Here is a 14,542-nt window from a genome sequence, read left to right on the forward strand (position 1 = left end):
GCAGTTTGTTCAAAATGACTGAGAGGTCATAAAATTGATAACTTTTCACATGGAATATAAAACGCACGGTGACTCAAAGGACGATAGAGGAAGTGATCGGAGGATTAACATACAATTACATTTACAAGAGTGACACATGTGCGTTTGTATTCTCGCAGCATTTTTATTTGGCGTCGTTTTTATTTGACCGCATCAGTCAAATGCGAATGCCCGGAACGCACGTTTGTGCAGTGCAAGAAAAGAAATTTAGTGCCATAGATACCAAAGTATAGTGTTTGTAAAATGTACCGACAGCAGATAATAAATTTATGGGCTGTTTTTATTGTTTTAGGTAAGTTAAACTATGTTCGACTTTTTACTATCTTTATTTCCCTAAAAAAAAATTATGTGGACTGAAAAATTTAAACAGGGAAAACGTTAATAAAAGATTATGTTACAATTGATTTTAACTTTTAAAAATAAATTAAAATTTTAAAGATTGTTTTATTAACTTTGAAAAAAAATTAAAAATTATAATCAAAACATTATTTTATACGAAATAATAATTACAAGTTATTTTAATTCATTCCTAGCTTTTAATTATTTGTCAAGATTTTTTTAACTTTAATTTTTACACTATTAATATTTTAATATCGACAGGCAGTAGAATTTACTTTTTGTTTTAAAAAATATATATATTAAAACAAACAAAAGTATACCCATTAAACTACACATGAATTATTAATGTTTCAGGTACATTTCAATACAATAGAGCAGCATGGTTAAGATGCTATAAAGAGTGAGTTATTTTTTTTATAATACAAATACATGTCGTGTGTCGATTTGTACTGTCCAATATAATTTTAAAATTTTATTCTACGTCTTAATATAATTGGTTATAGATGTAAAAGTTCTTTAAATCTTTCATCTATTACCAATCAACCTGTATAAAATGATCACCCTGAAATATGGACCATAAATGTTTTTTTTTTACTATAACGTGACAGGCCAATTACTTCTAATCTAGTAGACAATTATTAAACGTAATTTTGTATTCATTAATCCGAATTTTGAAAACATTTTCTTACTATACGATCATCACGTAATATATTATTACTGAAACTATTGATTTTTGAATAGGGTATACTATGCATTCATTGACAGGGAATAAAATATATTTACCGGTTTGAAGCTTTTATAATTATAATCAAACACCCGGTGTAAGTATTACAATGAATAGTGTATGGAGGTAACATCTTACCAATAGCAATATACATACTGTTTGGTAGATACTGATATAAACTGCCCCTTCATTAACGGTATCTAGAAAAACTACTAGTACAAGTGCTTAAAAAAATAATAATTTGAATACCATCAAAATTTACATTATACAGGTGATATCACATGACAAAAGAAAACATCTGTGTACACACTTCAGTGCGTCAAAGTCATATTCATAAATACCTGTTGAAGTAATGTACATAATGAAATCATTATGTAACATTTTAATCTTAATATCTTATCATGGGCAAATGATAATTGTCTTGTATTTACCGAGTTTGTATATGTTGCTTGGAACAACTGGGAGTAATGGACCCAAGAGAGGTCCCATACTTCAAAATGGCAGTTAGTGTTAAACACAACATGGTGACAGATTCGATTTTCAAAAGCACTTTGTATATATTATACGAAAGATGGATCAACCTGCTACTTATGAGTTACAAGAGGTTTTTGAAGAATCACTGATAGCTCTACAAGAATGTACCCTAGTTTCGTGTTTATATGTTTTAAATACATATATCTTAAAGTAACTATCAGTATTAACCAAACAATATCTTAAAGAATTATTAAGAAGCGCGTTCATCGTTTATTCACCAAATTCTAAGGAAAAATCAATATACATTTTTTATACTATTATCGGCTCGCAAATAATAACAAATTTTGTGAAATGACTCCGACTATTTTTAAGCTTGGCCACTCTTGTTATACAAGACGACGTCAATATGCAATTCGAAGTTAAATACAAAACACAATCTTCGCTTAAACTATCTAACAGCTGGACCATGCAAAATTTTATTCTAACTATACTAAATAAGTTTTAACTTTCTAAAAATGTTATTGCTGAAGATGACGTATTGTGCATAATTATAACGAAATTTAATCAAAAAAATTCTCCGTCGTTTCTCAATTATATAAGTGTAAATGTTTCTATGGACGTTAAGAATTAAAACTGTATGATATTACGTTATTATGAGGTTATCTTAATCGTTATTATATTAGGCAATAAAATATAATATTTTATAACTATCAAGTAATCTTTAGCTCTATTTATGAGTTATTTTTATTAACATACGTTAACTTAGTTAACTAATATTTACTGTTACACGTAATGTCTCGTCCTAATGTACTCTTGACATCGATTTAATTGCCATGAGGGAAGATTAACGACATTTTTAACAGGCCCCCGCCATTTCTTGCCCCCGAAGCCTTTGGTACAGATTTTGGGATTATTCCTTGGGGCGTATACTTAACCTATTGGTAAAACTGTCTATTGGCTCTAAAGTCATTCACTCTACCCTGGCCAATAAGTTTAACCATAGTATTGTCCTTCTGGAGATATGCCTCCGATTCAATGTGATATATGCCAGTAGGCAACATTCTTCTACGACACCACATTTCGGTCTATTTATTTAACCGTCAACGTTTTCACGCCATGAAGCAACACTAAGAACACTAAGACTAGCTTTTATTGTTTTACCAAAATGGAGATAAGAGTCTCACAGTTCTACACCTCTTTTCTTCTCTATAGAAAAGGAGATAGGAACATCACAACAATAGAAGCGAAATGAAGAATCAGCTAATTAGCACGGTATCAACCTCGACCTTGTAACACAAAGTTGTTTTGAAAATTCTTTTATTATTTCCATTTCAATTACATTTTTTGTTTGTTAAAACGTTAGTAATAAGTTATTGTAAAGTAACAATCGTCATTACCACAAAGTAAATTGCTTCCTGTTTAACGTAATCACCAGAATTTATAGTAATGATATAGCCGAATTGTTTACTTATTTATAAAACTACTTTGATGTAAAAAAAAACAATTATTATCATCATAACTTCAGACGCAGGACGTCCACGTCTGGGCATAGGGCTCCGTCGTAGATTCCCAATAGAACCTATTACAAGTGGGCTACATTCGATCTTAACAAAGTCGTCTGTCCAATTTGTGGCTTGACGCCTTACACTGCGCTTGGCGGTCTATAATCTCCACTCCAGAACCTCGAGGCTCCAGCGAGCATTTATTCTGTGTATTTTATGGCTTGCCCATTGCCGCTTCCACTGGTCAATCCGCTACACTGGCTGGAGACACTCGGCTCATGCCGGTTGGCAGCTGAAACCTCAGGTCCAGTTGTTTGGGCTACAGTACTACGAAGACTGAACTGAACTGACTGAAGCCTGCCTGCGTGAGCGGCAGATACTGGTCATTGGTGTCGAATTCGTAGTAGCTACTTGGTTAACTCCAGACGTCGGATATGTTTGTGTGCCTATTTTTGTGTATCGCCGGGAGTTCAGTGTAGCGCGGTTCGAACAGTCATGGCATTGGTCTTGCGAACAGGCTGCATGGTAGGTGATCATGCAGATAGAAGCGAACATTATCGGTAGCTTGTTGTCTGGCAACCGGTGAGTTACCGCGGCTCGAGTACTTGTTAGCTCAGCAAGACGTGTATTCTAGATAATACCGCAGCCAGATGTACATTAGGTTAGATCCCGTGGTAGGAATCGAGAAGCGAGTGTGCCAACAACTTCGGTACCATATCCAAATAATATGGGAGCCAGCTTACATGACATCCCTAGTGAGGATGGCATCTTTAGTATCATCTTTAGAATCATCTGCTTGAAGAGTCAGATAGTGCGTACGCGCACGAGGCATTGGTCTTAAAGAGTACTGCTGTAGCAGACGGTGGAGGCAAAACCTATCGTAAATAGGTCCCTGCTGTCGGGCAGGTGTACTGTACTAATGGTATAACGTGACGGTTAAGAACTTTTGGGACAGTGTAATCAAGAAATCAGAAATAGGTTAGAGAAGGCATGGCAAATCCGCTGGCTATGTGAACACTTTAATATTTTTTATAATGTCCCTCGCTATTGGAGGCTTCTCTCTCTCCCCTATCGTATTTATAGAACAGGGCATTACAATCTTAATTATAATATATAACAAGCTTAATTAAAATACTTATTTACTTTCCCGATAACAATTTTTTTACATATTTACATAAGTTTCTGTTCTGTTTGTTTTAGGTTTATTTATTTGACATTAATGTTTTTATTCCCTTATTCCTTTAATTTCTTACCCGACCTTTACTATTTTCACCTTTATTTCTACTAATTGCGTCCTTAATTATAGCTATGGAACATTTTAGGGATGCAGGACTATCTTCGTCATTGTTTATCAGTGAGGTAATGTCCTCGTTAATCTTTTTTCCTAGCAGGAGCGCGGAATCGCATCGGAGTCCTCTGAATGCGGGTACTTTTATTTATCTACGTATCTCCTCACTTCTGATTTGATCTTGTAGGAAGATTCCAATTTCAAATTCCATGGCCTTCAACACGGCTCATTGAGTGAAGTAAAAGACCACCACAATTATGTGACGTTATTTTTTTTGCCACGTTTATTTTGTACATCATTTCGCGGAAGTATAAAAGAATTTGTAACTTTCCAAATGCGGTTCGCTGTAATGTAAAGTAATTTTTCATCTGATAACGTCGACGCTCTTTTATCGCAAACGAAAGTATAATTTAGTTAAACCAAGAAACGTAATGTTTAAATAAGATATTTCATTACCGAATATACTTTCAATGAATGGTTGTATCATAGAAATCGCTTTCTCCGATATGACCGCCCTTTGTCATTCTTTTGACGTCTTCGACCTACATGTTATTTATTTAGTACACTCTAAGCCTTATCTGAAATAAGGAGTTCCGTAGTTGAATCAAAATAACCACAACCAGCCGATTACCAAGTTGAAATTACAATAGGTAAGCTGCATAGCTCCAAAAACAGGTCTCTGGAGCTTTAAGGTTTTGGAGTAGAGACCAAGGATCGCAAGCGCAGTGTGGGACTCCACAAGGTGGGCAGGTGGGACATGCAGACCATTTGGTAATGGTCCTATTGGAAATATTTGAAAAAAGTGTAATTCAAATTGTGGATGTCCTATGGCTGGAATTATAATGATGATGTATAAAAGAAGTAAATATATAAATACTTTAGCATCATATGTTTAAGACGGCTGACTTTATTTGTTTTTCAAACACAGTTCATTCTTTAATAACCCAATAAACTAGAAAAAACCTATGTAAATTTCCAATATTACGACACAAATGCTTTTAGTTTACAATTTAAATTTCGTTTTATATTATTTAAAATTCCGATTATCCGCGAAGAGCGATCGTGTAAACATTGTGAAATAATGAGCATATCAACAAGTTTTATTTTACATTATATTCATATGTCGCAAAGAATACCACACTATCTACGATATAGGGAGAAGAGCGTATTCATTCTCTGTACTAATATAAACGGAACAGATATAGTGACAACAAAAAAACCATCTAAGTTTATCGTGGCCCCTCAGATCAGGACGCGCCTAGAATTCATGTAGCGTTATATAGAGAGAGGATAAATGTTATTCTAGTTTCTATTAAATTGGGCTCTTCTAGCGTTCTTGTCATAACGTACACAAATGATCTCTTTAAATGAACTCATATGAATAAAAATATTAATATAAATATCATAGGCAATGTATAAACCTCCCTCAAAGATGGCAATGATGATTACTTTTGTGATCACCTTATCCAGCGAGTCCTTACGACTTTAACTATATAGTTGGTTCACCTGAGGGGAAGCCTACCCACGTCACACGAAAATATAGTCGAATGAATTAAATATGTCACTGTAGAGCTACCAAGGTGTCATAATAAGTTCGATTTCAAAACCATAGACAAATAGCAACCTCCCAAGGTCTCCTAACTGGACTACCAGGGCAATAAAGTTACGTAAAATACGCATCGGCACACATAATCGCTTTCTTCGCGTTACGAATTCACCGGTCGCGCCGAAAAACCCGTTCTTTGTTTACGTTAGGTGACTTAGTCAAGTTTTCTAATGATTTAATAGCTATTTACGCAATAGTCACTTACAAGTTTGTTGTAAACAAATAAAATCAACATGACTGCTGTCATATACTACTTGCTTGAACTATTCGTACTAATTAAAAAAGCAATTATAATATTTAGCGCTATATCATACACACTTTTGTGAGTAACTTAGAAAAATAATAATAGTGTACATCAAGAAATAAATATTTAATTAAATACAATAATGCGTTTACACGTGGTTTTTTTTAAAAGGTGAGCTAGAATCTATTTATTTTTTAATTCATCTAAAAATTCGTCATCATGTTACTATCAGCAAACATTATTTCTATGTTTTTGATTAATACATTCATTATAGTTCAATAACCTCGATAAGTCATAGGGTAAACAAGCAATCAACGTCAGAGCAAGAGAACGCGTCCATGCCGTGCAAAAGACAGATGTAGAATGTCATATTAACTCATTATTACTAAGCAATGAAATAAGAGGTTTTAAGAGATTTTCTGGTATTAAATGTGCTCAGCGAATACAGTAAAATTATTTGATAAATGTACACGAAGAGTAATATATCAAATACAGGGGAGCAAAATAACAATGGAAAACATGTGTTTTTAGTCGAGTTTTACTATAGGAAAGTAACCGACACTTATTATTCGATTGGTTCCCTGATTGATGAGGGTATGTTCTTAAAAATAGTCCGATTGCAGAAGTGGTATGATAGCAAAAATTACAACCATCAAGTTTGCGTTTTGCTAAGGGAAAATATTATGCTTGGCATTTTTTTTAATAGTCTTCACACATTTTTGTACACAACACTATTAATTTGGTAATTTACTATTTATTTAATAAGATCGCAGATTGTAAAATTGAAATTAGGGAAATTAAAAATTATTATGGTTAAAACCACTTGTTTTTCACAACATTTGTGATAAGCACAAAGCTATTATACAGAAACTAAAATGGACAGTTTTTAAAAAAATATCACGTACTTTATTACAAACTTTACGCGTAACATGTTAGTACTTCGAATAGTTTTAAGGCGAAATAAACAGTAACTAAATAAATCTACTTAAATTAAGTGGATTTATTTGGTCAGTATTAAAGTAAGTAGCTATTACTTACTGATAAATTAAGATACAAACAATGTTATATTGAGTTCAGTATTTATCATGTAATATACTATATCACAACGTCTCAGTCATTTTTTTTATTGGCCCCCGTTATTGGGGACCTCTCGTTCGACTATCTTGTGTGGAACAGAGACTTTTAAATTTTTATTAATATATTCACACACTTCTATTAATTTTAATTCTATTCTTTCATATTTCTTATCATCTCTCTTTCTTCTTCATTCTTTCTACAGTTTTCCCAGTCTTTCACTTCCATTCCGTTATCCTTACATCCATCTTCAGTCACTACATGCTAATTCTAGTTTACAATTTTATTTTATTTATTATTTATTACAATTTCGCACCATTTTATTTATTACCCATTTTTAATTTACAAATTAATTAATGCTTTTACTATTTTTACTATTCTGGTGCTTTCTTTACAATATAATTTATTGCAATAGCTGAATCATCTATATCGTTTTATTTATACCTCTTGGCAGTAGCTGAGAAAGCATCCTCTCTCCTCTTCATTTTATCTTCTTGTATCCTTTCGTTCGTCTTAGTCATTGGAAGTCTACTGCTGGATATAGCATATCGTCTCCGTCGTTTCAACGCCTACTGCAAGACATAGGCCTCCTTCAAAGATATCTATTGGGGGATATATCATAATCGCCACACTTGGCATCGCAATGTGGTATTATGTTATGCAGGGAACGTTGCTGCCCACCGTTTGGAACTTATTTATGAGCTGTGATAATCCTGTATGATTAATGCACAAAATGTCACTTATAAAGGATGTATCCCGTGAATCATCCCTTATCCCACCGGATCTCACGCTGCGCTTGACCAGTGGTTTATACATAAGAAATATTTTTTCTTACATATATAAACTACGGAGCAGCAATATGAAAAAGAATTATTTTAAGAAAATATCTCTTGTAATGATTATATTATTACTATCCATTAAAATTTCGTCGTACTTTAACGGAAATGTGAAAAAATATCCCTATTGGGCAACCTTTTTTTAAAAAAATATATATTTCCGCTATTCTAAGTCTTTAAATAGGGTATTTTGTTTCAAATAATTTTCAGTACATTGTTTATTTGCGTTCTCTTCTGTCGTCCGTCACATTTTACTTTATATATTATTTTTTTATTATTTTATAACAATATTTTTAAAAATTGAGGCGGCGTTCTTTATTTTACATTATAGGGGCGATGGTGCCACTTACTGTCCTCATGGGTCAAACCTTCTAGTTTCGTACTAGATTAATTTTTATTTATATAGAAAAAAACATTTTATTTCTTAAATATCCTTCCAGGTCTCTATCAGAGTATGTAGTTACTCCTTTAGAGAAGCCGATACCAATAACGCTGTCGTCCTGCCTGGATCGAACGCGACCGACCTTAATTTACACCTTTGGCTACCAAGGTAAGGTCGACGGACCTGCGACCACGGCAGTTCTTACTGCTTACTTAGCGAAGAGAAAGAGAAATGTCATCCTTCTAGACTGGCAGGAAGAAGCTAAGAGCGGCCTCTTGGGCTTCCAGCTTAGTTATGCAACATCAGCTGCTCCGAACGCTAAAAAGGTAAGACTTTTTAAGAAATTTAAATAATTAAAATGGGCAATTATCAACGAAGTCCAATGAAATCAACCTCATCATTTCATCAAATCCACTACTAGACATGGGCCTCACCCATAAATTAAAAATAAAACCGCGTTTTCCAAAAGTCTTAACAAGGAGTTTACTTAACTCCTCTAAGCTTGCCTATGGGGGCTGTCCACTGTCACTGCAACCTGCCAATTTGCTATGTTATGGATTTACTTTCATACGTCTCATCCCTGATTCGATCTAGTAGAGAAGCCCCGAGTACATTTCCATGGCTAGTTGACTCTGTATATATGCCACCGTGTTGTTAACGAAGAGGATACAACTTAGCACACGCTTGAAGAGTGTACAGCTTGGAAACAGCTGCGCCGAGAACTCACTGACACTGAGAGGAATAACCTCTCGTTACCAGGCTTTGTTAAAGTAATGGTACAGAACGACCAGTCATGGAGCGCTCGTAAAGCCCTTAAGCCGTAAGCCCTTCTGCGAAAAAGTAATGCAGAAGGAGACTGCGATGAAAGAGCGAGAAAGAACATCTGAGCTTCACATCCGCAGTCGGAGACCTGGATGTCGGAAAGTGTTATACCGCGCCTATCTCCAACCCCCTTAGCATGGTCTTGACGACGGATTCGGTTTTATCCACCGCAGGAGTTGAGGCCGTTGGGACTACGGTAGTATGCGAAAGCGTTCCCGTATTTTCAAGAAAAGACATTCAAGAAGACAATGTGGTTAAAAAAAGCTCACTGTATAAGTAACTGAGGTCTTCACTGTACTTTATACAATTCCCACCCACTCAGTAACATATATGCCCACACGTGAATCTAGAAGACGTGAGGTTTCCAACTATTGCGCGGCGCTATGAATACCATGCTATTTGTTGTGGCAACCGTTGTCAAGGCGGTGTTCTATTATAGCGACGTTCCTCGTGGTGCACCGTCGGTTGCGGCGGGGTTCTAGAAAGCGAGTCTCATGTGAAACAAAACATTTGATTACAGAGAATCGATTTAGTTCAATGCGTGCCGTCAATCAGGGCCCTCGGGTTTTGCGATAGATAACTGCTATCGTGGCAGCTAGAGGATTTTAAAATAAATCTCGGTAAGTTAGTACTTATGTTATGACGTTTCATTATTTTTTTAGATAGGAGAACAGCTTGGTAGAACACTGATCTTACTATCGGATGCCGGGATCGATTTGAACGATATTCATTTAATGGGACATTCCTTAGGCGCTCATCTCATGGGATACGCCGGACGGTGGACGAGAGAAAGACAAAGAGTTGTTGGCAGGTAACATCATTCTAACTCTTACATACATATATTACTAAAACATACTACACTTCACTGAGACTGACCGATTAAGTTTCACGATCCATTTTTATCACCACAAAAATTGGCTGACACCCATTACCTTTTTTTACGTAAAATAATTGAAAGAAGCAATTGATTTCATCTTGGCTAACTCTTAGCTATGTTATAGGTTTTTGGTTATATTAATATACTGAACAGGTCACAAATAGTCCAATGACGATCCTGTTAACTATCCAACAAGCGATATGTTAGCAGTCCATTAGGGAACCTGTTCGTAATCCAATAGGAGACCTATTGATAAGCATAAACAAATTATAAAAGTTCAATAAAGACCATGTTAACAAAACTATAAGGAATATTTTAACAATCCAGTAAATGATATGCTGTGAATTCAGTAAGGTAAATATTGATTATATAAACACAAAGAGAAAATTAACCAGATCAAATTATAACGAAATTTCAGAATAACAGGCTTAGATCCAGCACGTGCGTTATTCGAAGGTACCTTCACTTTTTTCACACAAGTGGACCGTACGTGCGCGAGGTTCGTCGACATTGTACACACGGACCCCGGTAATTACGGAACCAGTAAATCAACGGGTACAGTGGACATATGGCCTAATTATTACGGAAAGAAATCCGTGCAACCCGGCTGTCCTACAGGTCCACAAGAGACATTTAGCCGTGGAGGTAAGTAGAATTTTAAACTTGGAGTCAAATAGTATACTAGTGGAACGAAGCTTCGTAATATGATCCTACAGGTCGTTTTATTGGAAACGACACACCTTGTACAAATTAAACTCTGAAACGTATGTGTCATCCACCAATTCCTATTCATTATTCATCGCCAACAACAGAATCGTTTATTCTGTCCGAAGACATAGTTTGTTCACATTGTTTCCCAACGCTGTTTCTGGACAACAGTAACGTCACGTCTACACAAATTGTATGCGCCTATATGAGATCGAATCGAACCAACGACCTGTAGTTTATTTCAATCTACCACAACTGACGCGATTGTAAATAATATTAAGTATTCTATACTAATATCCACACAAGGTTATTCACAGTGACCATTTGTGTATATTATGAGAATAATGGTAGAACTAAAATTGATAGACTTTAGAACAATGTTTCCCAACGCGGGGTCCGCACCCCACAAAGAGACAATTTGTTTAATAAGGGAGAGGGGGCAATTCTACAATGGACTCGACATGAATTTAAGATTTACGCTAAAGCAAATTCTTAAATAATTGCGGAAAATAATTTTTCTTCTCATAGCGAGAGCAGAGGGGACACCAGAACCTATAGGGGCACGACCACAACTGCTCTAACAAAAATGCATACAAGAGGAAAAGAAAGATTATCTGTATCAATAAATAAATATAGAAAAATCTTCTTTAAAATTATTTAGGTTTTGAATATCAGTATTTGTTTCATTTGAAAAAATACTGACCATGTTTCGTTAAAAATTTCTAATGAATTATTTTTTAGTATTATATATGTTACATTTGGGAGTCATTACAATTTTAGAAAAGCTACAGTGAAGAACGGCACCATAGAGGTTAAGAAACACTGTTTTGTAACCAATTTGATCTCCCCTATAATAGAATCAATCAACTTAAAGTTACGAGGGTTCCAAACGTATCCTGAAAAGAGCTCACAACAAACACAGGCGGGTTTATTGTTATGGTCACTTGTCTACAACTCTTTTTAAAACTATATTTGTTAGGAGCAACTGTTAAATTTCCCGCACGGACCTTCTCAGCAGAACTGCTTTCCGAGCCGGTGGTGGCTTCCTGTAGAGACAAAAATGATATTTTACGTTAAGTGTTACACTATAATAGAATATTATTATAAGTTTTAGTTTAAGTACTTTTTAAATCTACATGATAATTTAGAGAAATTACACGAGGGTATAGTGTAATGCCGTAATCAATCGCCAATATAAGAGTTATTATTTTTATAAAGCCAAGAGAAAGGTGTAATTATCTTTTATTTTTGGTACTTTCCTTATGTACATCGCTATTAAACTTTGATAATAGAAAATACATGTATCAGGGGTGGCCAAACTGCGGTTCGCAAGCCACATTCGGCTCTTTAAACGATTATTTTTAGCTCGGATTGACTTTTATATTTATATTACCTATGTCAGCACCTGGGAAATCTAAACAAATTACTGGTGTGAATAATTATTACTATCCCACCATAAAATTAGCGAAATCAAAATACCGATCATAATTAATTAACCGGCATCTTAACTATTATCAGGAGTGCTGTCATATTCGTGTGCCATTATATCTAACTTCAATACACATATTTTATACTTTTGTGTAAATAATTTCATTAAAAAAGATTTTAAAAAATCCGTTACGTGTTTTAAACGCGTATTAAATTGCGCCTCCCAGGAAAATTCAAATTTCGAAAAATGGTTCGCACTATCAAAGAGCTTTGCCATCCCTGACATATATACTCGTTATGTACGTTCTGATTAAACATTAACAATCACTAAAAATCTATCATTTCGTCAACAAGGATGTGTGGCCCCCCAAATTCATATATTAGTGATATTGATATATTCTCGTGCTCTCTCGTATCTTTTAAAAGACAATTTTGTTCGAAATTATTGAATACATACAATACAATTTAAACCTCATTGGAACGTGACGGCTTGCTGTGATTAAGCTGCTGTGCGTAATTATTGCGGTGTGATCTGCAGAATGTGCTGGATCTATGATCCTTGTTTAGTAATGTTTTTCATTGTTTTGTCATTGTTTGACTTTAAATCATTAAATGGTCGTTGTGAGATAGTTATAAGGTAACAATTGTAACTAATGATATATTTCTAAAATTCTAAGTTAGTACTTTCTTATTGCTTTTTGATACAGTTTATCTCCAATAAAGTATAAAGTAGAAGCAATTATGTAATAAAGTTTTATTTACGGAAAAGAATTGAAACATGCTACCAAATATTTGATAACTTTAATATACTTTATATTTTAAGTTAAACATTGTTACATAATATGTTAAACCTCGATTTACGAATATTCATATAATTAACTCAAGAACATTATTATTAAATTATATAAATGATTATGCTAAATCTTAATATTTCCAAATTACTTAAGCAACATTGCCTTTCAAATGGACGTCCAGTGTATTTGCATTTTATTAAAAAAAAATTATACTAATTGCAGATCTATGCAGACACGATCGATCGTGGCAGTACTTCGTGGAAGCGGTTCTATCAGGGACAAACATTGTGGCAGTCTACGCAGACAACTATCAAGAATGGATGGCGGACTATACCAGAAGTAACTTCACCATTTACATGGGAGACCTGATTAATATAAGGTATACCTTTCTTACTGAGTATAATGTATCAATGTTACCTAAACTGGCAACCCTCGAGATCTCAAAAAGACTGAAAAGACTAGGTGCTTATGTATATTGAATTTTATGTATAAATATACATATTAAAAAAAATACAATTCGTCACCGTTCACGATGGCGGCGTTCATATTATTTTCTCCATCAGCCACGTCCCACGTTGCCTTTTTCTAAGGCATGGTACAGCGATTTTGACTGAACTATAGTAATCTGTTAGAATAATTCAATAGTCTACTTTCAATAAAGCTGTTATTTTATTCCGTGAGGAAATCTTAAATACCTTTTCGATGTGTGAACAAAGTACCTGTTAAGCCAGATTCCTAATAACTAAAACAACATGATCATCTTTAACGCCTCTTATTAAAACTACGTGAAAGCTTTCAACGGCAGATTAGTGTCTAACGTCTTAGGTTAGAACTGGAGTTTCCCAAACGTAACCATAAAGAAGCAAACAGAATCAGCACGCGCGCCTTCGCCGATCTAAAAGTCAAAACTTTATAAGGATTGTAAGAGGGTATGGTAACATTTGCAAAACCTAGTTCGAAACTAGAATGTATAGTTAAAAATGAAGTGTACATTTACTAATTAGGTATTAGGTAATTTAATTAGGTAGTAAATGCACACTATGTTCCATAAGAAAGGTCTTGGAATCGCAGGAACGATCGTCGTTGTGATCTTTGGATAAGGCCTATGCCTTGCAGTGGGCATCTATCGGCAGACATGCTGATGAAGACATAACGAACATTGTAATTATATTTTCAGAGCGAGAGGCAATTTCTTCTGTTCAACAAACTCCGAGACACCGTTCGGCAGAAGTCTAGAAGGAATAAAGCCGGACGTATCAGCACAAAATAGAAGATGAAATTTTAGTAAAAACGAACGCTTTTAAAGTTACTGAGCTAACAAATAATGTCTTAATTTGCAAAACGATTACAGCTTGGTAGGAATTTGAATTCTCAAAACCTCATAAGCATGTAAAGATCTTGCTAT

At 34.6% G+C, this 14,542-nt stretch overlaps 1 protein-coding gene across 1 annotated transcript; it reads left to right on the forward strand.

Moving 5' to 3' along the window:
* Positions 1-222: 222 nt before the first annotated feature.
* LOC137932996 (phospholipase A1-like) lies at positions 223-14,504 on the forward strand. The gene is made up of 7 exons (XM_068776720.1): positions 223-331; positions 733-778; positions 8,567-8,834; positions 9,993-10,141; positions 10,626-10,852; positions 13,360-13,516; positions 14,315-14,504. Exons 1-7 carry the CDS (start codon positions 283-285, stop codon positions 14,412-14,414), a joined length of 996 nt encoding a protein of 331 aa, XP_068632821.1. The 5' UTR covers positions 223-282; the 3' UTR covers positions 14,415-14,504.
* The last annotated feature ends 38 nt before the right edge of the window (positions 14,505-14,542 follow it).

Source organism: Battus philenor, unplaced genomic scaffold (genome assembly GCF_028537555.1).
Source record: "Battus philenor isolate CCGP_79_NKW_IND1 unplaced genomic scaffold, ilBatPhil1.0.hap1 SCAF_12, whole genome shotgun sequence".
Lineage (NCBI taxonomy): Eukaryota > Metazoa > Arthropoda > Insecta > Lepidoptera > Papilionidae > Battus > Battus philenor.